The sequence below is a fragment of the Rhineura floridana genome, chromosome 2 (genome assembly GCF_030035675.1).
Source record: "Rhineura floridana isolate rRhiFlo1 chromosome 2, rRhiFlo1.hap2, whole genome shotgun sequence".
In the NCBI taxonomy this organism is placed as follows: domain Eukaryota; kingdom Metazoa; phylum Chordata; class Lepidosauria; order Squamata; family Rhineuridae; genus Rhineura; species Rhineura floridana.
The window spans coordinates 112,180,503-112,206,441 of NC_084481.1; the positions used below are offsets into that span (position 1 = coordinate 112,180,503).

General features: G+C 40.3%; 1 protein-coding gene across 3 annotated transcripts in view; it reads left to right on the top strand.

The window, feature by feature from the left end:
- Positions 1-6,306: 6,306 nt before the first annotated feature.
- Positions 6,307-25,939, top strand: part of TSPAN32 (tetraspanin 32) — a 66,164-nt gene continuing 46,531 nt past the window's right edge. For all 3 annotated transcript variants that reach the window (XR_009760928.1, XM_061613091.1, XM_061613093.1), the window contains exons 1-3: positions 6,307-6,392; positions 9,692-9,809; positions 11,356-11,453. Coding sequence is in view for 2 of the 3 variants with exons in the window: in XM_061613091.1 (XP_061469075.1) it covers positions 6,327-6,392; positions 9,692-9,809; positions 11,356-11,453 (282 nt within the window). In the remaining variant the exon portion in view is untranslated. The remainder of the gene's footprint in view (positions 6,393-9,691; positions 9,810-11,355; positions 11,454-25,939) is intronic.

The following is a 25,939-nucleotide window of genomic DNA, read 5'->3' on the forward strand; positions in this document are numbered from 1 at the left end:
AAAGTGAAATAAAGGCCTGGCCTTTGTGGCCACCTGATTAGCCAAGCCAAACAGGTGTGAGTCTGGCTTTTAGAACACTGACAGTTGGTTCTTACTGATCATGCCCACATTTATCATAAACTTCAAGTTAAACTCTTGATTCTCTCTTGACCGTTTTGTGTATTGCCAGGAAGACTGAGTGTCGTCAAGCAAGTGTTTCTGAGTTCAGGACTATAATTTTTGTAAGGTTTTGTTTTGAAATGTGCTTATGGGAAGCAGCAGAACGGCATGGGGTATTTTCGATTTAACATTGCAGAATATGAAAAATCCATGCTGGCTATAGTATAATCAAAACGAAGTAATTACAAAGTTTACCAATAGGTCAGCTATCAGTATTTCAAAGGAGCCCCAAACTAACAGCCTTAGTACCTAGCAATTCTAGATTCACACACATACACACAGAGAGAGCAGATAACACCATACAATTAAAGCACATCTAACGCACATTTAAATCACAGGAGTGCCCCCAAAGAATCCCTGGGAACTGTAGTTTCTCCTTCACAGAGCTTTTCCAACAACCTTAATGAACTATTGTTCCCATGATTCTTTGGGGTTCTTCTGGCAGCTGCCCCCTTATGAAAGTTTCTAGGGCAGCAGAGTGTAGTGTAGCAGCTGGAAGCAGCCATCACCTGATAGCGAACGCAAGAGGGAGGTATCAGTGGGCTTGGAAGAATCCCAAGATTTGTAGAGGGCTGCCCACAGACTGATGAATGTTGGGCAGGGTGGTGGAGGAGAAAGAAAAAACTCAGAGAAGAGGAGGAATGAAGTGGGGTGTTCTGGAAAACCACATGACTGGCTGGCTCAAACCCTGAGTACTCCATACTACAATACTTTGTTGCAGGTCCCATTTGTATTTACCTATTTACTAACCAATTGCCGTTGTCCCTGTCCTTATTCCTTTTGCTTCATAATCTTCAATCACCTGCTGTTATATTTTAGCAGTACATCTATTTCTTTCTTCCTTTCTTTCTTTCTTTCTTTCTTTGTTCTAGTATATGATTTATATCCCGCCCTTCCTCCCAGCAGGAGGAATTGTTTGTTTGATTGATTCCTTAGCCACCTTTCACCATAAAGTCCCAGAACAAGTTATAGCAATTTTAAAAATACAATATTAAAAATAGTTTAAAACAGATTACAAGTCACAAGAATAGGGTGTGTGGGTCTAAAAATGTATGTCTCAGGTGTCAAAGGCCAGGATAATGAGGTGTCTTCAGCATATGGGGGAAACTAGATAATGAAGATGCAAGATGCACCTCTGGCAGGGGGAGGGAGTTCCACAGCTTAGGGGCTTCCCCAGAGAAAGCCCTCTCCTGTCACCCCCCAAACTGCTGAGAGCAGTGGAATTACCAAGAGCACCCCCCCTGCTGAACTTAACACCTGGGAGGGTTTGTAGGGAAGGTGGCAGTATTTCAGATATTTAGGCCCTAAATTCCGTGGATGTATGACCCCCTCTTTTTTATTTTCCATAGTGCAGCCAAGCCCAGATCATATACTTTCTCATGTCCTCACCAACAGTTGTCTCCAGCTTCAACAGTGCTGCCTCACGAATAGCCAGCTTTTTAATGTTAGGGCTTCTGTATGCTTAATTAGGGATGCCTAAAGAATCCAATCCTTTAAATTCCTTTACAAAATGACCTGATCATACCTCTCAGATTAATGTGCACACTAAAACATAGCAATGCCCTAGATTTCTTCAAAGCCCAGTTCTTGGCAGTTTGAACATATCAAAACATTCATTTAAATACATATTGGGGGTTGGGGAGAGAGATGAACATTTAAACATATATTTTAAGAGGCAATATATTTAAATATGAGAGGATTAAAAACAATCCACATATTAACATGAAGTAGAACATTATTATGGGTAAAGCATGCAAAAGAGTCGCAGGCCAGAAATAGATTTAGGTGGCCAAATGCAAAAGAGGACAGGGCTCCTGGACCAATAATAGTTGTGCAGAAGAAGGCATTTTGCATGACATGGTAAACCTGCTGAACTCCCATCTCCTACTGAGCCATTAAACATGCAGGAGCCCTCTCTTCTTTTGCATTTTGGCCACCCTAAGACAGATGTCTCCATCTGTATTTATTAATAATTCTATATATTTTGGAAGGTGCAGCTCTGTAACCCCCTGTAACACAATGTGATAAGCTACATGTGATGAAATGTTGAAACATGGCCATTGCCAGCATAAACCATGTGAAGACCACTAACTCACTGTGTATCATCTTTTACTGTTATATGCAGATGAAGTCCCTTCCAGTTCAGAGAGCTGCTACAGTTGGATGGAGGAAACAGAAATACTTCTTTAGCCTCTGAGGTCCTCTAGTGGACAAAGTGAATTTACATCCAAATTTCCTTTATTGTTTAAAAGTTTAGGGTAGAGAAAGGACAAAGGTGATGTTCAGTATTTAAAGAAAAGAAAGAATGCAATCTTCTAAACCGTCATTGTTACCAACATAACTGTTCCTGTTCATCCCCAAAACCTGTGTCCATCAAGTGTTCCTACATAGCTTGTCCCTACTGCAAAAGGAAAGGGATTTTTGAATATGGAAATAAAATTTAAATATTTTAAATAATCAGATTAGGATTTTCACATTGTGAAACCTTGACATCAATAGAATGCATTTACTAGATACATTTTCTCTCAAACAACTACAACAGCAACCATACCATCCTTTTTTAAAAGCATTTAGAAAGGACTGACCTTTCATCATAGAGAAAATTGGAAGGGGATGGGAAAGGGAGGGGTGAAGGAAGGGGGAGAGAAGGGGCAAGAGGGAGGGCATAGGAGGGAGGAGGAGGGTAGGGTAGGTTTGATCATTTGCATGCTTATTGAATTCAGTGGGATTTACTCCTGTGCAGTCATGCTTAGGATAGGTGAAACTGACCTGTGGGAGGGGAGGAGGGCAGGAAAGGGAGGGGAGGGGAAGAGGAGGAGATTGGGTGGGTGGGCACTGGGCATAGGGGAAGCCCCTCTTTCCTTTCCAAAAGGAAAACATTGTGAACAGTATCATTCTTTTTCAGGGTTTCCCCAACCTTTTTATTCTGCAGGAGGCACATGTAGTCTCCCACCCATATTTAAACCAAAGCTGTTTCCAGCCACATCCAGACCAGACTGTTATTTCACTTTAGGCAGTCATGGCTTCTCCCAAAGAATCCTGGGAACTGTAGTTAGTGAAAAGTGCTGAGAGTTGCTAGGAGATGCTCTGTTCCACTCACAGAGGTTCAGTCAGAGCGTCTGACTGTTAAACCACTCTGGCCACTGGAACTCTGTCAGGGAAATAGGTATCTCCTCTCAGCACCCTTCACAAACTACACTTCCCAGGATTCAGGTGTGGCCCCCTGTTTAGGCAAGCCCATCAGGTGGGAGTCTGGCTTTTAGAACACTGACAGTTGGTTCTTACTGAGCATGCCCAACATTATCATTGAATTCAAGCCAAAATTTCTTAAATTAATTAAAAATCAGCCAGGCATTTTTTTAACCTTTAAATTGCAGAAGATGAAGATCAGAGTATGGGGGCAAGGTGAGTAATAGGATTACAGGTACTCTGTGACCATGGCTGTTTTTTAACTAATGTCAACAGATTATGAGACCTCTGACAGAAAAGTGTTCAAAAGGGGTCTGGTTTTCCCCCTCTCTTTTTGCATTTTGAACTCTCGATTCTCTCTGACTGTTTTGTGTATCACCATGACAATTTAGGGGGTTGTTAATCAAGCATTTCTGAGTTCAGGACTATAAGTTTTGTAAGGTTTTGTTTTGAAATGAGCTTATGGGAAGGATCAAAATGGCATGGGGGTATTTTCAACTTAACATTGCGGAATGCGAAAAATCCTTGTGACTGTAGTATACATCCACTCTCGTAGCTGTATAATTACCTTTGATTATAGCTGTCCATAAGGCCCAAACCACGTGTAACTCTGAGTCACATGTCTTTTCCCCCCAGTATTGTTGCTTTACAGATTACAAAATATTTGTCAGAGGCTGCAAATTAAAGCTGAATTGTGAGAGGATGGATAGTTGTGAGAGGATGGATAGTGTCCTTAGTGCTTTGACTTGTGCCATTTTTTTCTGCTAAAAATTGCCCCCAAAGCTATCTGTAGCCCTACAAGGGAAAAGACACAAGTATCTCTTGATTCTCTTCCAGGTATGCTCTTGATGATCCTTATCCTTTTGGGGCTGTCTGCAGGGATTGTGGGAACTCCAAATGCATTTATGTCAGGGGGGAAAATCCACTGTGTCTTTTGGAGGTTTTTGGTCCCCATGAAGATCTAGAGGTTAAAAATACATGTTTGGGGATGTTACTAATCTATCCACTTTTTGGTAACTTGACTGTGCAAAGGTGTAGCCAATAAATACACTATTTTTTGTGCATTCTGAAAGGGGTGCCCAAGGTCTCCAGTGATACTTAAAAGAAAAAATGGCCCACAACTCTCAGCCTGTGTTGCAACTACCAATGTATGTGCATTGAGACTTGCACACTGGTGTTCCCTGCAATTTCAGAATGTCCTCCTATGGCTTCCTGTGGAAAGACTGTATAAGATGGCACTATGGAGAGAAAGAAGAAAATACATTTCAAGTAAATGTTAACAAAATTATATACTATAATACCAAAACATATATGCTCTTATCTATATGTTAGTATGCGTTATATGTTGTATTGTGGTTGTCTTACAAAAGCAAATAAAAATTTCTAGAAAAAAGAAATCTTAGAGCATACACACTGGATTGTCTATAACAGCCATTTGGTAGCTGGCAAAATGTCTGGCTCTGTCCTATACACATATTGTCATCTCCCCATCTCTGTTGTGCTGTACCAACTTCCCTCCAGAAAATATCACAGGGTGTGGAATAAACCAACTCCAGTTTGGCTTTTCTTCATTTCTGTGGGAAAATGCCTTCTAATATATCTCACATGCTTGATTTTGACCAGCTGAAAGATGTTTTGCTGTGGTAGTTTGAAGCCTGAGAAACAGGCTTTGCATACTTGGAGACATAGACTGTGCAATCTGACTTTGTTTACTATTTTTCACTATGTAACATGCAGTTTGACTTATTTTTCCTATTTCTTCATTTTCCTAATTTTTCTGTTTATCATGAAACATAGTAGCTACTGGAATATGTTGGAAGTGGCCAGTATGTAATCCAGGGACTGTATAGAGGAGCCTGCTACTGAAAGCTACTCTCACTTCCAAACCAATTCAGCAGAGGGCCTTGTAATCTAACAGGAAGCTCTTGACTCCGTTAATTACCCAACTGAGTAATTAATTGGAGTCAAGAGCTTTCTGTTAGTGATCCATAGATCACTCATGACTCCTGCTAACCATAACTGTTTCCAAGTGAAATCCTGCTTCTTATGTGAATGGAATGTCTCCCCTTGTTTATTGTTGTTGTTGTTGTTGTTATTATTATTATACTGCCTCATAACCAAAGCTCTCTGGGCGGTTTACAACAATTCTGGGCGGTTTACAACAATTATATGACTATTCTCTTCTTGTCGCTTATTTCTAGCACACCTGCTCAGGATCAGAATGAGAGGGTGGTAAGGACAGCAAATTGCAAGATTCCACAGAGGGCCTACCCTCCCAACGACAGTACCACTTTCATTTTACGCAGAGCAATCAAGATGTTTAGAGGCCTTGTATGAGAATTCACCAAAAGGGCACCCTGCCTTTGCCAGATTAAAGAGGGCGACTGAAGGTATTTTGCCCAAGCACCCCTCCCCAAATCCTGGAACTGTGCCTGTTGAAGCCCATTCTAATCCTGCCTCTGCCTGCCTGGCACTTCTGCCTTAAGGTTCTCTGTCTCTACTTCTTCCCATGTTTCCTGCGTTACTTCTGACTTCATCTGGTCTCTGAACCCAGTGTTCAGAGTATCTATCCTTTCCCCCTGGATGTTCTGTGGGGTAACTTTCCAGATAAGATGCTGGGGTTAGCCTCAGACTGGCTGGTGTTGTGAGGTTCCATTTTCAAACTAGGCATTGTGCCCAAGGTTTTATGGGCCAAGATGATCGTCATGTGTATGTACAGACAGACAACATTGGGGAATTATTTCATGTAAAAACTGTTTCAATTATGTGAGTTATTAAAGTGAAACTCTGGGAGAAGCGTCAATGGAAAGTCTTAGTACAATCATAAGAAAATGTATGAGGGGATAGTCGATGAGTAAGACTACATTTCCCAAGATGCAGTGGTGCAAGCACCTCCTGCAAGTCAAACCTTTCTAAACAGCCTGTTTTGCAACTTCTCCTGCAGAAGGATTGCCAGTAACTGGTAAGAAGAGGAAGGCATGGGACAGAGATACTGGGTCCGAGCTATGAAGTGTCAGCTGCTGGTGACCAGCCTCTTTGTTATGGTAATGGTGGGGAGCGATGCAGAAACGGTGCTGACTGTACAGATTACTGTAATTTGTTATTAGATATGGGAAATGAATTTCATTAACAAAACCATTAAATTGAATTTTTAATAGATACAAGGAATGTGTAGCTAAACTGCAAGACTTAACAATGTGTCTTAAGGGTCTTATCGCTACTCCACAGCACTACCGTTGTTTCTTATCCTTATCTGTAGGTTTGTGGTTTCTCTATTTGTCATTCTAAATGTGGTGAAAAAGCGCTTGAGAAATGTAACACCAGCACGCATTGCAGCTTTAAAACAGTGATGGTTTCTGTCTTTTGCTGAGGGGGAAAAGATATTTTAATATGTAGAATATACATTTAAATTATTTTTTAAAATGTTGGGAAAGCATAGCATATCAATCATTTCTGAAATAAGTATCTTTTTTGGTATCTTGGGAGATAAAGTTCTGGGTGATTTTTTAAAAAAATGCTGAAAAACAAGAAAAAGTCTATAGGAATTATTTTGAATGGAGAGTACCTTTTGAAATCCTGGTCCTCTGCCTTCTTCTTTAGATATTATATAATGTCATTAGTAAACGTGTTTCAGATTTTTTTCAGTGCTGCAATAAAAGTCAACGCAGGGTTGTAACTTTGGCTAGGAATGAGCATGCTTCCCCCACAAAAACATTTGCTGTGGGTTTGTGTTGTGTTGGGGACAGGGAGTTAAGAAACTGCAAGACAGTGACCTCAGCAAGGCCCTCTTTCATCCTCCTAAATGCCCGTCTTTCTTCTGTGGGTTGGAGTGGGTTCCATTAGTTGTCTCAGTTTTTCTAGATCACTTCAGAGTCACAAGATGATTCACAGGCCTGCTGCTTTGTTAAAATTGTGCAAGGCAGCCTGTCAGAGCTATTTCCCATTCTTCCGTTGGTCAGCTGGCTAGAGAGCTCCCACTGCAATCCCATCTTCACCTGCAGTGGCACCATTATAGCTAATCAGAGGGAAGTTCCACCTTTGGCTACTGTGACATGAGACCCGTATCTTCTCACCTGCCTCCCCCCCCCCGTGATGCAGTTGGTGGTTCCTTTCCTTTGACCTGCAATTTTACTTGTACTCCAAGAGCTTCCTCGTTGTCAAAGTAAATATATATAGGTCTGGAATGCCAATATGTTATTACATGTCATTTAATTTATTTATTTTTGTTCCTACTAAGATGACTCAGGTAATGATTAAAATTTTTACCTGTTTTTCTGCTCAAAGAGCAGCCAAAGTAGCTTACAGTGAAGAAGAATTAACAATATCAGTATAATCATCATCATCATCTAAAAGCAGCAATCATGAGACAGGACATCAATTTCAAATGAAAATTATTCATTAAAAGCCTGTTGAAATAAAAATATTTTCAGATGCTTTTTGAATCCAGTAAAAATGCAGGAAGATGGTAGGTAGACAGTTATGCCCAGTCTGGATTAACTACGCATCTCAGTATACGTTTTACAAATTCATGAAATAGGCTTGGGAAATGGCAGAGCTAACCAATACAGAGCTAGGTAGAATGCAGGGTATTAGTCCACAGTCCCAAAAACTCAAGACAAATGAAAGCATTTTCAAGGAGGTCATATAAACATAAATGACTTAATTGGTCAGAATAAGACTGAACAAGTGCACATCCCTGGAAATCCCATGTAAAAACAGCCAAGCTTAAAGCCTAACAAATTATTGGTGGGTTCTTAAATGTTGGTTTTGTTGTTTTTACTTTATGTATCCAGAGCTTGGAAAAGTTACTTTTTTGAACTACAACTCCCATCAGCGCAATCCAGTGGCCATGCTGGCTGGGGCTGATGGGAGTTGTAGTTCAAAAAAGTAACTTTTCCAAGCTCTGTCAGTATGGCTCATTTTTATGTACACCACTTAGAAATGCAAATTATTAAGCAGTATATAAATGTTTTAAAGAAGGAAAGGCAGGTTCTGCCTATATTGAACCTGATGAAGAAACAAAGTTCAAAGATCTAGAGCCTCCAAATCTCAAAAGATTCAGATTGTGTTCAGAATAAAATATTACAGATCATTCCAGATGTGCTTGGATACACTCTGGCATTGTATTTGGACTTAGAAGTGGGGTTATTCTACCTGTCTATGAAAATGTATAGCCAGGCTTTAATTATTGGTTACAGCTTTCAGGCATGCTGGATTATCAGTTACAAAAATGTGTTATCTGGAATAAACAGGAACCTACTTGCAGAGGGTTGGTTTAATCCTGTTATCCAAGTATAATTTTCATACTTCAGATATGCTGATATTCAGGGAGTTACTTCTTTCAGAGTTACCATGAAGGTGTTGAATTGTGTATTCGCTCAGACATTTCCTCTCTTAGGATGGTAAAGATTGTCCCATGCTATTATTTAGTCAAATGAAAAACTTTACAGAATTGATACATTTAACCTGAGAAGAGAACATAGTTTTGCCAGATTTTAGCTAATGCTGTTAGAGCAAAAGTGGCTAACCTTTAGCCCTCAAGATGTTTCTGAACTACAGCTCCCATCATTCCTGAATATTGGCCATACTGGTTGGGACTGATGGGAGTTGGAATCCAGCGACATCTGGAGAGCCACAGGTTAGCCATCCTTGAGTTAGAGGACAATGTCTAAGATTCCATACAATTCTTGCTTCCGCCACTGTGGATTTGTGGATTTATTTTAATGTTTTAGATTTTTGGATTGTATCTCTTTTTTTTCTTCATAATGGCCAGTGGCTAAACCAGGGTCTCCAACCATTTGGAGTCTGGGGCACATTTACCAATCTAATAAACTGGCATAACCACTAAAAATACCCATTTGACAGAAGAAAATGCTTAGCCCACACACGCTCACACACACCAAACAGGCAAAACACTTTCACACTGTGCTTTTTTTTGGCAGGGGAATGAGGTGCCGGTACTCATTTCTTGATAAAAAAAGGTGCCAGTACTCCATATCAGTGAGTACTGTCACAAAAGAGGTACTACCTACACATATTTCCAAAGTGGACAAAAAATCAGGCTGTGCCCCTCCCAAAAAACAGGCAACATTCCACCACCACCAAACAACCTCTCAAAGCAAAATAATAACCTCATTTTTAAAAAAATAAAAATTGGGAGGAACAGGGGGCGTTGGTGAGCACCAAGGCTGTATCTGTAGGCATCACGTTGGGGACTCCAGGGCTAAACTATACAAATTGACTTTAAAATGTTTTAAAACCATGTAGATGTAAAATACCAGCTGCCTGATTTGTATACCTTCCTTTCTATTTTCTCTCCTTGGCTTCCTCTTTCTCTTTTCAGCTGCTTGGACTATCAGTAAGTATATTGGCCATTGTCACGTATTATGGAAAGCACTTTGCAGTCATAAATGATGCCTCTCTGAAGACAAACGTCTACAAAAGATCTTTTCACAGTGTAGGTAAGTGCTGGGGAGTCTGGGAAATAATGGGCCTTGATTAGGATTAGAATGCATCAGTTTAACTGCTGGCCAGGGTTTGTTCTACTTTGTATATTCTTGCTTTTTTAATTATTTGTTGTTTGAAGTAGTCCGAATGTTATTACTTGATTTAATGGAATTCCTAGGCTTTATGTTTCTGATGTAGAAGGAATTCTAGATACTTTTATTTTTTGTCTCAGTCATTTTTATTGCTACAAGTTAATCATAATTTAATCCATTAATGCTTTTGTTTATTAATTAGTGGGTCAAATTTTAATCCTTAAGGACAAATTTTAATTGGTGGGATTGACATTTGAGGGCATACTCTCTTAATTTTTGAAGCTGTTTTGTTTCTGGTATGTTACTGCAATAGGAAATGTGAAAATAAAATATTAAAGATGACCTTTACTTTGCAAAGTGTAATATCCGAAGAAGGCAGCTATATTCAATTTTTGATAATATATTTAAGTTTAATCAGTTAAAAGAATGTCAGCTAAAGTGATCTCATCAGTAAGGAGCCCTACTTTCTTTTTCCAGTCAACCCACTGTAATAGTCCTAAGGAGGAATACTACATGTGGTGAGAGGTAGACTTGGGAAATAAGGTGCCTGGTACAAAGAGAATTGAGAAAAGCAGGACCCCTAATCTCTGGAGTGTACCCTTCCATATATCCTGTCTGATTATTAGTGTTCAAGATCTTCTCTGTTCAAGACAGCAACAATTACACTCATTTTCCATATATTTACTGGAAGACAGATAATTTCATTGGAAACCTTCCTATGTCCTGGCCTCCCTGCCTCACTTAGAGACAGGGGTGTAGTTGCCTAGGGTCTCAGGAGGTCTTAGACCCCTTACATTTTTGGGAACAAGGTCCCAGCAGGGTTGCTATGTCTCCAGCATCCTGTGAGCCAATCAGCATGTAAGAGTAGTGTGTTAGCCACTGAGAAGAGTCTTCTAACATGCTTCCTTTCCTTTCCTGCTGATTGGAGCCAATCAGAGCAAAAGGAGGTGAGTCAGCCCTGAGGAGACTCTTCTCAGTAGCTAATACTCTCCTCTTTCATACTTATTGACTCCTAGGGATGTCTGTTGTTGTGGGAGAACGCATTAACAAGGATCTCATTCTTAACACCACAGCAAAAAAGGGGGGAGGGGGCATGGCTGTGACTAACATAAAGGGACCTTGCATGTCTGAATTTGCCACTACACTACTGCGTACAGATCACCCATTTCTCAGTCACAAAGGTAGAGCATACTTTTTAAAATAAACACACAATCCCTTCATATAACTGCTAGAATTCAGCTCCTTGAGGAATTAGGTTGGCAATTAGAACATGATGCAGAGAAGTGAAAGGTGTTAACTGCAGAACAGCATTGTTTACAACATTGATGCTTAAGGGAAGTCTTACTGTAATGTATTTTCTATATTTGGAAAAGTTACCACAAACAACTAGATAGTCAGAACTGAGTGGAGAACTTCATAAAATTATAATGCTTTGCATACTTACTTCTATACTATCTCCATTCCTCAGTTTTTTATGTTGGGATATGCCTGAGCGTCATTCTGACCATTGCTGCCCTGCTGAGTGTCCTTGCCACAGTGAGAGAACTGGAGAGTGCCATGGCCGCGGTAAGTGGGCATAACATGGCTCTGAACTGGAGATTGCCAAACTTTCAACATTAGTGTTTTATAATTAGGATTTAACCATGTTGAAAGAAAAGTGTCAACATGTTGCAGTTGTCAGCCTGTCACAGTGCTGTAGTCTGTCACCTCACAGTGACTGCTTTCACACATGGGGCTGAATGCGTTAGTTTAATAGATTAAAAAGGTAGCGCTTCTAAAATTCCTTTCACACTGCAGTACCTGTTGCATTAAGGAAGAGCAGCTTTTTCAGACAATATACTGGCATTTCACACAACTGTCTTTCACATGGCTTGCTTTCGTCCCTCACCCATGAGCACTGTTCCCGACAGTGTAGGAGGTCTAAGATCTTGTCCCGTCACCATGAAAGCCCTCTCACTTTAGGATCTGACTTTTTAAATTGTTTTAGTTGTATCAAGACTGGGGTGTGTGGGGGAAATGCTGCTGCTATCTGCACCAATGCCAGAATACCAGTACAACATTCATCAGGCAAAAAAACCCCTGCGCAACTAAAGGGTTGGAATGCTCTGCATGCTGGATGCCTGTCATGTGAGCAACTACAGCTAGTGAAAAGCTCCTGCTATCGTCCAGGTTCCCAGCCTTGCTAACGGATTATTTCTGGTATCATTTATCATGGACATTAGCACTAAACTTCCACTACATTCCACTAGAATTCTGGAGCTAGCTTGTGCGTTGTGTGAAAGAACAAATATAATGCGCAAATTACCAAGCAAGAAATCGTCAGAATAGTGGAATAAAGTGCAGTGTGAAAGCAGCCAGTGTTAGCCATTCCTGATGGAATGTTATAACTATGGAATGAAATGGATTGTGTGTTTCAAAGGAATGTTCAGTCTTGTGGGGTTTGCATCTTTTTCCATTATGGAACACATAAAGCTACCTGTGCCTGAACTGAGTTTTTCAGGTTCTGAGAAACTGAGGCAAATAGCGGTGAAAATAGATGAAGCTCAATATGTTATTGGCAAATTAAAAATTAATGAACTACTGAATCCAGATAGTATTGACTTATTTCTTAAAGAACTCAAGTGTGAAATAGCTGATCTTCTAATTAAAAAGTCAGTTGTCACTAAGAGCGGCCTCCATTCCACAGAACTGGAAAGCAGCCAATGTAAAACCAATTTTTAAAAGGATCCAGGAAATTATAGGCCAGTTAGCTTACTATCTGTTCTGGCATTATTATGAAAAATAAAATTATCAAGCATAAATATGGAAAAGTCTTGCTGAAGAAGAATCAGCATGGATTCTGCAAAGGTAAGTCCTGTCTCCCTAACCTTTTAGATTTCTTTAAGAGTATCAACAGGTATGTGGATGGGATGAGCCAGAAAACATTGTCTACTTGGACTTTCAAAAACCTCTTGATAAAGTATCTCACCAAATGTTCTTCAGCAGACTTAGCAGTCATGGGATAAGAGGTCAGGCCCTCTTATAGATTGGTAACTGGTTAAAAAATAGGAATAAATGGAAAGTTCTTATAATAGAGGGATTTAAAAAGTGGAGATTCCCAAAGTTCTGTATTGGGACTTGTTCATATATTATCTGGAGATAGGTAGGGTCAGTGAGATGGCCAGGCTTTGCTGATGGCATCAAATTATTCAGGTTGGTAAAAGCAAAAAGGGATTGTGAGATACTCCATATGGATAAATGGAGTTTCCTGGGAAGAAGGATCATTAAACCACTCAGGGAATTGTAGTTCTGTGAGGGGAATAGGCGTCTCCTAACATCACCCTTAACAACTACAGTTCTCGGGATTCTTTGGGGGAAGCCATGACTGTTAAAGTGGAATAATAGTACTTTAAATGTATGGTCCAGATGTTGCCTTGGGTGTAAAGGAATTCCTTTAAATTGAAAAGCTGGCCTTCTGTTTTTCTTTTTTTTTTCAATAATTTTTATTCAGATTTTCATAAAACATACAAGACAAAATCATAAAACATTCAAAGACAAAAAACAAAATCAAAAATAGTTAAACAAAAAGAAAAAAAGAAAAAAAAAAAACAAAAATAAAAAATAAAGAGTAAAATATTGACTTCCCATTTGTCAAAGATCAAATCAGTTATAAGTCTATAATATATAACAATCCTGTCTCTTAAGTCATATTATAAAATCACTTTCCTCCAGTAGTTATCTTACTTAATCATCAAATCTCATAAACATTACTTTATTCTTTCCACAAAAAGTCAAAGAGAGGTTTCAATTCTTTAAGAAATATATCTATCAATTTTTTTTTCCAGATAAGCATATCGATTAATCCATCTCATTACTAATTATGATAATCTTATTGTCATAACCATAGTCAAAATAAACATTTCAATTAATCCATCACATCAGAATCTGTTAGGTTCAGTAATTTCAATAGCCATTGTTCTATTATCTCTAGTAATTCCATTTTCCATCTTCCATCTTCAGTAGTCTTGTTAAGTCCAGTAATTTCAATATCCAATCTTCCATTATCAGTATTCCATAATAATCTTGCTGTCAAAGCCATAGTCATATAATAAGAGTCTGATGGGAATTACCTCTATCCCAAATATTTTCTTGCCATCCATTCTGAATAGGTTGCTGAAATACTGCTGTAAAATCATATCTCTGTTCTTTTTTTCAAAATACACTGGGTCATCTCTTAAAAGTTTTTCCATTGTCACATGGCTGCAGTTAATTCCATAGATTTTCTCTATATTGGGCTCCATCACATCATTCCAGTCCAGAAGATAGTCCATGCCATTGATAACTTTATCTCTAGAATCTTCATTAATTTCTTCAGAGATAACATTGAGTTCCAAACAATAGATTTTATTTCTAAAGTCCATAGACTCCAAATCTTGTTCCTGTTCCACGTTTGTTCCAATCTCCGGGATCTCCTCTCTCACAGGGACCCCTATTCCAGTCTCCAGGGTCTCCTCTCTCACAGGGACCCCTGTTCCAATCTCCGGGGTCTCCCCTCTCACAGGGACCCCTTCCAGGGTCACCTCTCTCACAGGGACCCTTATATCTTTAATCTCCTGCTTCATTTTACTCAATTCAATTTTCATTATCTCAATCTCATCCATTATTTTCTGAAACATAGTTATTTCCAGATTCTCAGCCACTTTCTTAATTGCCATTTTAAAAGAAAAATATAGGAAAACCACTTCTTATTTCAGCAACAATTGGGTTAATACTCCAAACTTGGTGACATCACAGTATAAACAGAGCAGACAGCCTTATCTCTCCAATAGTTAAGTAAACAAAATGCAGTTCCCAGGATCGAAACAATTAATGGCAATCGTCAAGAAACAGATTCGTCAAAATAAAATAGACCAAAAAGAGAGTAGTCTCAAAACAGTATAATATTTTTCAAAATAAAAATCTGGAATAGAAATCCCTCTTCTGTGTATATCTTTAGAATGCAAATCCAGGACAGCTTTTTGCAACAAAAACAGAGATAAGCTATTAATTAGTGCGTAGCAGAGAGAAGTTACGGCTCCCCAGTGAGATGTCAAAAACCGATCAATCTGGCAAATCTCTTTTAAACAGCAACAATTTAAGTCAAGTAAAAGAAAAATATAGAAAGAAGGGTGCTTGCCTGTTAGTGCGTTCTCTCTTAGAAGATAAGATGAACGTTCGCTTTAACAGATAGAGCTTGCTGTTGAAAATCCGTCCCACCTTCGTCGGCTGGACCTCGTCCCATAAATTAATGAGATCTGGTCGTCCCAACAAAAATAGGCTTTGAGGTTAATCTCTTCGTTTCTCCCTACCCGGGAGAAGTTTAATCAGTCAAAAAAAAAAGAAAAAACTGACTGATATATCTGAATAAGCTTCTTTTGAGGCAGGAGCCCGTCTCAAAAGCAGGCACAGGCTAAGTCACCCTTCCCGGAAGTCCGGCCTTCTGTTTTTCTAAGACCTAGTCATATGAAGTTATGAGCATTTCTTAAGCAAGCCCTTCAGTTTTCAGTTGCTGGCCCAGAGATATATTAGGATTTTAAATCAAGACTTAAAAAACTATGCAGTTTGTAATTTTGTCACCTTAGCTTTATCAGCACAAATGTGTTGTGTCAGATAAGACTGTTATCAATGACACTGGATAACTGGGGAAGTGTTTGCTATCCATTTTCACACACTCTAAGTCAATCTGATGTACAAAATGGCCCACTACAGCCTCTGATACATAAATGTAAGAGAGCAGGGGACAGAGGCCATCATGTGCAAATTACTGTTTTAGCCTGGTATGCTATGCTACTGGTAGCCACATCTAGCTCCTCCAGAGTAGCACATGAGTGGAACTTCCGTCCCACAACCCCACAGACACGTATGTGACAGTTTCAAGCATGTATAGTACAGCAAAGGAAGGATACTGAGATCAGGCTTGGGATGGAATTAACACTACAAGACTATGTAATTGGTTGTACAGGATTTTGGCATTGGTATCTCCTGGTCTGTAATATATAAGGCCAAGAATAGACTGTTTCTGCATTCTAGGCAGCCTTCCTGAAAGTACACCTTTATTTGTTTATTTATTTAGAAATGTATATATCGCCCTTTACTCAGAGGCCATACGGTGGTTTACAGGGGGTACTGTATAGGGAGGTACTGCATTGCAGTGGTTCCGCTCCTACTTGGCAGGTCACCTCCAGAAGGTGGTGCTAGGGGAACATTGCTCGGCACCCTGGACTCTCCAGTATGGGGTTCTGCAGGGGTCAGTTCTGTCCCCCATGCTGTTCAACATCTACATGAAACTGTTGGGTGTGGTCATCTGGAGCTTTGGAGTGCGTTGCCATCAGTATGCTGATGACACGCAGCTCTATTTCTCCTTTTCATCTTCTTCAGGTGAGGCTGTCAATGTGCTGAACCAGTGCCTGGCTGCAACAATGGACTGGATGAGGGCTAATAAACTGAGGCTCAATCCAGACAAGACTGAGATGCTGCTAGTGGATGGTTCTTCTGACCAGATGGTGGATGTCCAACCTGTCCTGGATGGGGTTGCACTCCCCCTGAAGGAGCAGGTTTGTAGCTTGGGGGTTCTCCTAGAACCATCTCTGTCACTTGAGGCTCAGCCTCGGTGTCACAGAGTGCCTTCTACCAACTTCGGTTGGTGGCCCAGCTTAGCCCCTATCTGGACAGGGATAACCTTGCTTCAGTTGTCCATGCTCTGGTAACCTCCAAGTTAGATTACTGCAATGCACTCTACGTGGGGCTGCCTTTGAAGATGGTTCGGAAACTGCAGCTTGTGCAAAATGCAGCGGCCAGATTGGTAACAGGGACCAGACGGTCTGAACATATAAAACCGACTGGCCTGCTTGCACTGGCTGCCTGAGGGCCTTCTCAGTGGTGGCCCCCAAATTATGGAATGATCTTCCTGACGAGGTGCCTGGCAGCAGCACTGTTATCTTTTCGGTGCCAGGTCAAGACTTTCCTCTTCTCCCAGGCATTTTAGCATGTGTTTTATACTGTTTAAATTTTTAAATGTGTTTTAAATTGTTTTTATAAGATCTGTTTTAAATTGTATTTTTTTTAAATGTTTTTAGTTACTGTAAACCGCCCAGAGAGCTTCGGCTATGGGGCAGTATACAAGTATAATTAAATAAATAAATAAATAAAATACAGCACAATAAACAACATAACATACTACATACATAAATAACATTGGACTGTATTCAACTAACTCGTTACACTCGCAGAAGCCAATGCAAGGATTCCTGCTAGCATGACGGGACTTTTTCCCCATTCCTCTCCTGCACGCCCCCAATGCCCTCCTCAGAGCTGCTCTAGAGGGTTGGGAGAACCCCCAGAACAGAGCATGGGGGCAAGAGAGAGGAGATCATTCCATCAGGCAGAAATGCTTGGGGTGACAGAACAATCTCCTTAGCACTACATTGAATACAATACATAATATCCATAAACATGCAGTAGTTAACAAATAGCTACATCAATTCAATTCATAATAAGCATCATCATCACCTTCATTATCAAATATTTCATAAATTATTTCAAATTCCAAAAGCCTGCCAGAAAAGGTGCATCTTCACTGGTTTCCTAAAAGAAAACAACTAAGTGGCCAGATGCACTTCAATGGGGAGGGTGTTCTACAAACATGGAGCCACCACTGAAAAAGACTTTCCATCAAGAATTCTTATCTGCCATCCCATAAAACGGCATCTTTTATCTTCAGTTATGGGAGTGGAATGCATTTTGCCAGAATTCCCAAGTTCTAGTAGCAGCCAACCCTTAAACATAAGACCCTTGCTGGAACAAGCCAAAGGCCCATCTAGTTCAGCATCATGTCCTGACAGGCCAATCAGAAACCTATGGGAAGCCCACAAGCAGGACCTGAGTGCAACAGAAATCTCCCTACTTGTGATTCTCAGCAACTGGTATTCCGAGACACGCTGCCTCCAGCAGTGGAGGTAGAAAATAGCTTTTGTTCTGGAATTGCATTTTTTTCTTTTTCATTACTGTACCTGTACATTCCTGCCCGCTCTTATCACCTTATAAATTCCTCTGTGAAAGAAAAATATTATGGGTTGTATTCAACTCATTCCTACTCAGGGCATACTAGCAATGGGAAAATCTGTCAATTTTGGTTCTCTGTTTCTCATTTTTTCTGTCTTAAATTCAGTTATCTACATTTCTACAGCAATTTGCGATTTTAAAAATAATCCTCATGAAAAGTCTCCACCATTCTAGTGTGAATTTCTCCTAATAAACACATTTTTGTAGGCAGTTTTGATAAATGTACACATTTTTGCAAACAATTTCTCATCATATAATGCATTTTTGCATGTTATTTTCACTCATATGATCATTTTTCTGCACACTTTCCCCAAACATATATTTTTGTAAATGTGGTGAGCTGCAAAATTCAAATAAATGCAAATTTTGAATGATGGCAGTGTTTCGGTTCTCATATTGTTTTGGAAAGTGCTAATTTGATAGATTCAGCTAGAAATGCAAACTGAATTTAATTTCTCACCCATCCCTAGTGCAGACACACTGAAATGAATGAAATCAAATTAGTCATGTCTATTAGTTTCAGTGTATCTACTCTGAGCAAGACTAGCTTCAAATGCCACCCAATATACAGAAATCTGTATACAGATAGAAACACGGTCAGAACCCTAAATGCAACTATACAACGACTAGTACGTAGGGACAAAGAAAACTATTACAGTAGTTATTGTATAGAAATAGAAAAGGACAACAAAATGGGAAGAACAAGAGCCCTATTCCAAAAGATTAGAGAAATGAAAGGGAAATTTAAACCACGAGTAGGGATGTTGAATAATCAACAGGGGAACACACTGACTGACCGAGATGAAAGAAAAGGAAGATGGAAGCAATACACTGAAGAACTCTGTAAAAGAGATGCAAGGATGACAGATTCATTCACGGAGGAACCATATGATGAAGAACCAGAAATTTTAGAATGCGAGGTGAAAGCTGCTCTTAAAATTCTTGGAAGAAACAAATCAAAAGGAATACATGGCATACCAATAGAGTTGCTACAAGCTACTGAGACTGAATCTGTCCAAATTTTGACAAAAATTTGTCAAGAAATATGGAAAACTAAACAATGACCCACAGACTGGAAGCGTTCAATATACATCCCACTTCCAAAGAAAGGGGACCCCAGAGAATGCAGTAATTACCGAACTATTGCCTTAATATCCCATGCAAGTAAAGTAATGCTCAAGATTCTACAACAAAGGCTCTTACCATATATGGAGCGAGAAATGCCAGACATCCAAACTGGATTTAGAAAGGGAAGAGGCACCAGAGATCATATCGCAAACATACGTTGGATAATGGAACGGGGCAAGGAATTTCAGAAGAAAATCACCCTGTGCTTTATAGACTACAGCAAAGCCTTTGACTGTGTAGATCATGAAAAACTATGGAATGCTTTAAAAGAAATGGGGGTGCCATAGCACCTGATTGTCGTGATGCACAACCTATACTCTGGACAAGAGGCTACTGTAAGGACAGAATATGGAGAAACCGATTGGTTCCCCGTCGGAATGGGTGTGAGACAGGGGTGTATTTTATCACCCTATTTGTTTAATCTGTACGCAGAACATATCATACAGAAAGTGGGATTGGACCTCCCATTTGTCAAAGATCAAATCAGTTATAAGTCTATAATATATAACAATCCTGTCTCTTAAGTCAAATTATAAAATCACTTTCCTCCAGTAGTTATCTTACTTAATCATCAAATCTCATAAACATTACTTTATTCTTTCCACAAAAAGTCAAAGAGAGGTTTCAATTTTTTTTTTGTTTTTTTTTTGTTTTTTTTTTTTGTTTAACTATTTTTGATTTTGTTTTTTGTCTTTGAATGTTTTATGATTTCGTCTTGTATGTTTTATGAAAATCTGAATAAAAATTATTGAAAAAAAAAAAAAAAAAAAAAGAAAGTGGGATTGGACCAGTATGACGGAGGTGTGAAAACTGGAGGGAGAAACATCAATAATTTAAGATATGCAGACGATACCATACTAGTAACAATTTGAAACAAATGCTGATGAAAGTTAAAGAGGAAAGCACAAAAGCAGGACTACAGCCGAACATCAAAAAGACTAAAGTAATGACAACAGAAGATTTATGTAACTTTAAAGTTGACAATGAGGACATTGAACTTGTCAAGGATTATCAATACCTCGGCACAGTCATTAACCAAAATGGAGACAATAGTCAAGAAATCAGAAGAAGGCTAGGACTGGGGAGGGCAGCTGTGAGAGAACTAGAAAAGGTCCTCAAATGCAAAGATGTATCACTGAACACCAAAGTCAGGATCATTCAGGCCATGGTATTCCCAATCTCTATGTATGGATGTGAAAGCTGGACAGTGAAAAAGGCGGATAAGAGAAAAATCAACTCATTTGAAATGTGGTGCTGGAGGAGAGCTTTGCGCATACCATGGACTGTGAAAAAGACAAATAATTGGGTGTTAGAACAAATTAAACCAGAACTATCACTAGAAGCTAAAATGATGAAACTGAGGTTATCATACTTTGGACACATAATGAGAAGACATGATTCATTAGAAAAGACAATAATGCTGGGAAAAACAGAAGGGAGTAGAAAAAGAGGAAGGCGAAACTAGAGATGGATTGATTCCATAAAGGAAGCCACAGACCTGAACTTACAAGATATGGGTAGGGTGGTTCATGACAGATGCTCTTGGAGGTCGCTGATTCATAGGGTCGCCATAAGTCGTAATTGACTTGAAGGCACATAACAACAACATACAGAAATCTGCCATCGGAGGCTGGCAAGCAGCCAGTAGTAAAGTAGCCCCCTATAATTTAATTTTAAGAAACTGTCTATGGCTGCTGTCTATCATGCTGTCTGAATGGAGACGGCATTTATCTTTTGTTTGTCACAGAGGAGAGCAGAAGGACAGGAAAAGTACTGAATGTTATTGAGTCCAATATCCTGTCCTGTCCTCCATATCCAAATGAACCTGAAATGTTAGTCCACAAGTACAGCAAGTTCAGTGTTTTTCCTACACAGAGGATTGGGCAGCAGTGCCCAAAGCCAGGACTCTGTTAGTAAATGTACACTGAATAACTTTGGTTTGCAGAGATAGAAATGATTAAAACTGTTGATACCTTGGGCCCAGGGTACTTTACGGGAACAAAAATGAAGGCATTCTTAGGTTACTTCCAGATTACCTGTTTGAGCATTCACCCTGATTTAGGGGAACAGCGGCAGCACTGAGGGACTAGAGAAGACCTACCCTGGGAGTGAGTACTTGAGCATCTGGTTGCTTGCTCGCTCGCTCCTTTGGGTTGCTGTCTCTTGAGACAGGTGAGGTCCCTGGTAAGTGCTACAAGGACTTGAACCCCTTGCCTGACCCGGAATCCAAAGAGAGGCTGCAGTCCATTATGCATCCTCTTGCATCAGCTCCTGGCTGGGTCAGGAGGCATAAAAGCCTGGCTGCCCTTGGGTGGTGGGTCTGCTGGTGTTGGGATCACCACCAAAGGAGCAACACCCAAAGTGGTTGTCCCTTGGGGAGCCCCTTAGAGAGTCCCAGAGATGAGGGTGCTATCGCCTTCTATTTCTTATTTTATTTTACTTTATTTAAACCAATCTGAAGGAGATTGGTAGTGGGGAGGGCATACGGTGCATGTGTAGTTCCTGCGCAGGGTGAGAGGCTGTGCAGTGAACTGCATGATAGGAGAAACATCATAACCGTACCTACTGTGTGGCGGTGAGGGTGGCAAAGAAGGCCCATTTCTCTGCCACCACTGCATCCTCAAGTAGCCGTTCAGTGTAGCTTTTCCGTATTGTCAGTGGTCTGATGACATCACCTCCAGAAAATGGAGTTTTAGACTCTTCAGAGGCCCACTGTGAAGGGCACTTCAAGGCACTTTGAGGGTAAAGTTACTGGACTTCGTAGCAATCTTGATTCCCCATCCAGATTTACTGTAGTCCCCAGTGAGGTGTCCAGTGCAACATCTGCTGCAACTTCTTGAGATCGGTTTCAGTTGATGCGGCCAGATGACATGGATGAGGTGCTTGCGACAATGTGGCCAGCAACATCTCCTCTCAACCCTTGCTTTTCGTGGCTTATTAAACCTTTCTGAGGGGGTTTGACCAAGTGGATCCAGGGTATGGGCAATGCTTCGTTGCTAGAGGGAGTGGTTCCAGCCGCCCTGAAAGAGACGGTGATCTGACTGCTCCTGAAAAAGCCCACTCTGGACCCATTGGTTTGTGACAACTACCACCCAGTTGCAAATCCTCCCTTTGTAGGGAAGGTGATTGAGAGGGTTGTGGCATAGCAATTGCAAGTACTCTTGGATGAAACAGATTATCTTGACCCATTCCAATCTACCTTCAGGCCTGGTTATGGGACTGAATTGGCCTTGGTTACCCTAATGGATGACTTTTATTAGGAGAAGAACAGGGGAAGTGCAACCCTATTATTCTTACTTGATCTCTCAGTGGCTTTTGATACCATTGACCATGGTATCCTCCTGGCCAACTTGGTGAGATGGATATCAGAAGCACTGTTTTACAGTGGTTCCGATCCTCCCTCTAGAGTTGTTTTTAGAGAATAGCATTGGGTGATTGTTTTTGAGCCCCCTGGCAATTGTGTTCTGGGATACTGCAGGGTGTTGTCTTGTTCCCGATGCTGTTTAACATCTATATGAAGCCCTTGGGAGCGGTCATCAGGAGATTTGGGGCAAGGTGTCAGCAGTACAATGATGATACCCAGCTCTATCTCTCTGTAACATTTGAACTGGGAGATGCCATGCAAGCCCTGGACTGCTGACTGGACTTGGTGGTGGGCTGGATAAGGCCCAATAAACTGATTCTGAATCCTAGCAAGACAGAGGCACTGTGGGTTGGTTGTTCCCGAGTTCAGATAATTGGTCAGTTGCCTGCTTTGGATGGGGTCATACTCCCCCTGAGAAAGCAGGTTCATAGTCTGGAGGTGCTCCTGGATCCATCTTTGTCACTAGAGGCTCAGGTGACCACAGTGGTTAGGAGTGCCTTTTACCAGCTTCAGCTAGTAAGACAGCAGCCGCTGTTTCTGGACTGAGATAGCCTGACCACTGTTGTCCATGCACTGGTAACCTCCAGGCTGGATTACTGTAATACGCTTTATGTGGGGCTGCCCTTGAAGCTGGTCCAGAAGCTGCAGCTTGTGCAAAATACAGCAGCATGACTGCTCACTGGGGCAGGGTATCGTCAACATGTCACCGCTCTTCTGAAAGAAGTGCACTGGCTGCCTGTTAGCTACTGGGCTAAGTTCAAGGTTCTGGTTTTGGTGTACAAAGCCCTATACAGCTTGGGACCAGGATACCTGAAAGACCATCTTTACCCTTATATACCCAGTTGATCACTGAGCTCTGCAGGTGAGGGCTTCCTGCAGATACCATCTTATCAGGAGGTCCATTGAGCACAACATAGAAAGTGGACTTTTAGCATAGTGAGACCTGCCCTTTGCAATTTCCTCCCCTTAAATATTAGACAGGCACCATCTCTGTTATCTTTTTGGTGCCTACTGACCTTCCTCTTTCAACAAGCCTTTTAAGTAGAGACCTTAACCCAGTCTGCATCTGCGTTGGAATTGCTTTTAAGATGTCTTTAAAGCTTTTTTTAAAAAAAATATGTTTTAAAGATGTTTTGTTTTAATATATATTTAACATCTGTTTTTATAATGTTTTAGAATGTTTTTAGTGTTTTTGTTTGCTGCCATGGGCTTCTACTGGGAGGAAGGGTGGGATATAAATTTAATAAATAAATAAATTTTCACAAAGTTTGTCGTGAGGTTATATGTCTAATATATGACATCCACTGTTTACTGAGCATTCACCTTGATTTGTTTGTGGGAAGGTTATACAATGCCACATCAAGCTGTTATTCCACACTTTCCAGAGCATTTTCCTGTCACTTTCTTTCTTTTTTCTCCCTCTCCCCATCACCTTCTTTACCACAAAAAGTCTGGGTTTTTTTAAAACAATTTTGTTGTGTAAGAGCACGAAATCCACTTCAATTATGCAGTCTGGATTTTCTGGTATGCAACTGAATCCTACCTGCGCCCTTCCATTCAAAAATATAACATTTGTATTTTCAGCATCCACAATATAGATCAGTTAATACAACCTCTGGGAGTCCCATTCTTCTCTTTGCCCAGCCTCTCAGGGATGGGACTGCACTATCTGGGCAGGTGTGATGTTTCTGTGTATGTCAGTTGTGGCGTTAAGGAATCAAAGTGCATCAGTACTGTTTACCTTGAGATGTTGTCACTGCCATGTATGGGCAGAGGGATTAGTATTGTACAGGGCCCTTCTCTTTCAACAGACATAGAGTGATAGATGCATCTAACACAGTAGCTTAATTTTTGAAGGGATGTTTCAGCCCCTCTCCCTGCCTTATTTGGGAATCACTAGTTTAAATACTCCACAGGCTCTTTATGCCTAGAACACTCACCTTGAACTCCTACATGATGCCACCTTTCTCTGTTCTTTCAAACACCTCAAAACCTGTTGGAAGTGGGGCAAGAGCAACTCCTGTTTTGTTCTTTTGTTTATGTTCCAGAAGGGAGATAGAGTTAGGGTCCTCCAGATGGATAGGCTTGATTACCTTTACCTGTGATGCTCTGACTGTCTTCCTTCCTTTGTTAGACTGATACGTCTTAAGGGAAGCTTATCTGCCCCTCCTCCTTCCACCCTTTCCTCTGTTCTCTTCTTCCACTCTCCGAGAGAGAGGAGACACCCTTATCTCTGCTCTCTCTCCTAGCCATGAGGGCAACTCCCAAGCCTGGGCTTTGCGCCTCCAACTTAGTTAGTTAGAACTAGGTATGCCTTTTCTATCTACTATGTATTTCTATAAATAAAGTAGCTTTTCTTATTTTACTAAGTCTTAAGTCTCAGTGATCTCAATGCAGGGTAAAAGCCTGCTTTCTTAGGTAAATGCACACACTGGCACACACATATTTCAGACCGCTGTTGTTCTCTGCTTAACAAATATACAAATTTACACAACAAAACCAGCTTTTTCCCCGAAACCTTTCACTTAAACCAGGTATAAGGAAGCTGTGTCCCTCCAGATGTTATTGGATAACTCTTATCATCACTGATCATTGGCCATCTTGGCTACAGCTGATGGGAGTTGGATTCCAGCAACATCTAAATTGCCACAATTTCCCCATCCATTGACTTAAACCCTTAATCTTCATCTTTAACAGGAGCAATGCCTAAATATTCTGTGTTTGTGTGTGCGCGCATGTACCACACACGGGCACGCACACACACATTCTTCAGCTGTTATTTTCTCCTTCCCCCCTCTGCTGAATAGTTGATTGTCAAAACAAAGGAGAAGGTTCCCAAAAGTATGAGAAACAGACTAGGTCACCGGAACCCCCAAAAGCAATGAAAATGTATAGGGGTGTGTGTGTGTATATATGTATGTATAAAATATAAAACATGTTCATTTTATATGTAGTCTTAAACTGTTCACTCATAAATCACTTTTTATACATTTTCATTACTTTGGGGGATTCCTGTGACCTTGTATGTTGTTTCCCAAAATTACAATTCATATTGATGGCACACTGTATAAATGATCCCAAATAATGTATATCCAAAGATAAAAATATACCAGTATTGTTGGATGTGATATTAACTGTTATACCACTAGAGGGTGCATAATTCCTTCATAACACATGCAATCCTCAGACTGACCTCACTCTTTTGCTGCATTGTAAAGTGTTTACCATTTCTGCTTGTAGAGTCCATCAGTTTAAGCATGTTATGTTTTGCTGACACAAAGGTAATTGCTATATCAGCATACATGGGTAAAGATTATGTATACATTTGTAACATATCAACAGAGAAATAAATAAATACATAAATTATAACATATAAGTTGCATTGTTGTTGTTATGTGCCTTCAAGTCGACTACGACTTATGGCGACCCTATGAATCAGCGACTTCCAAGAGCATCTGTTCAAACCAAATTTGGAATTGCA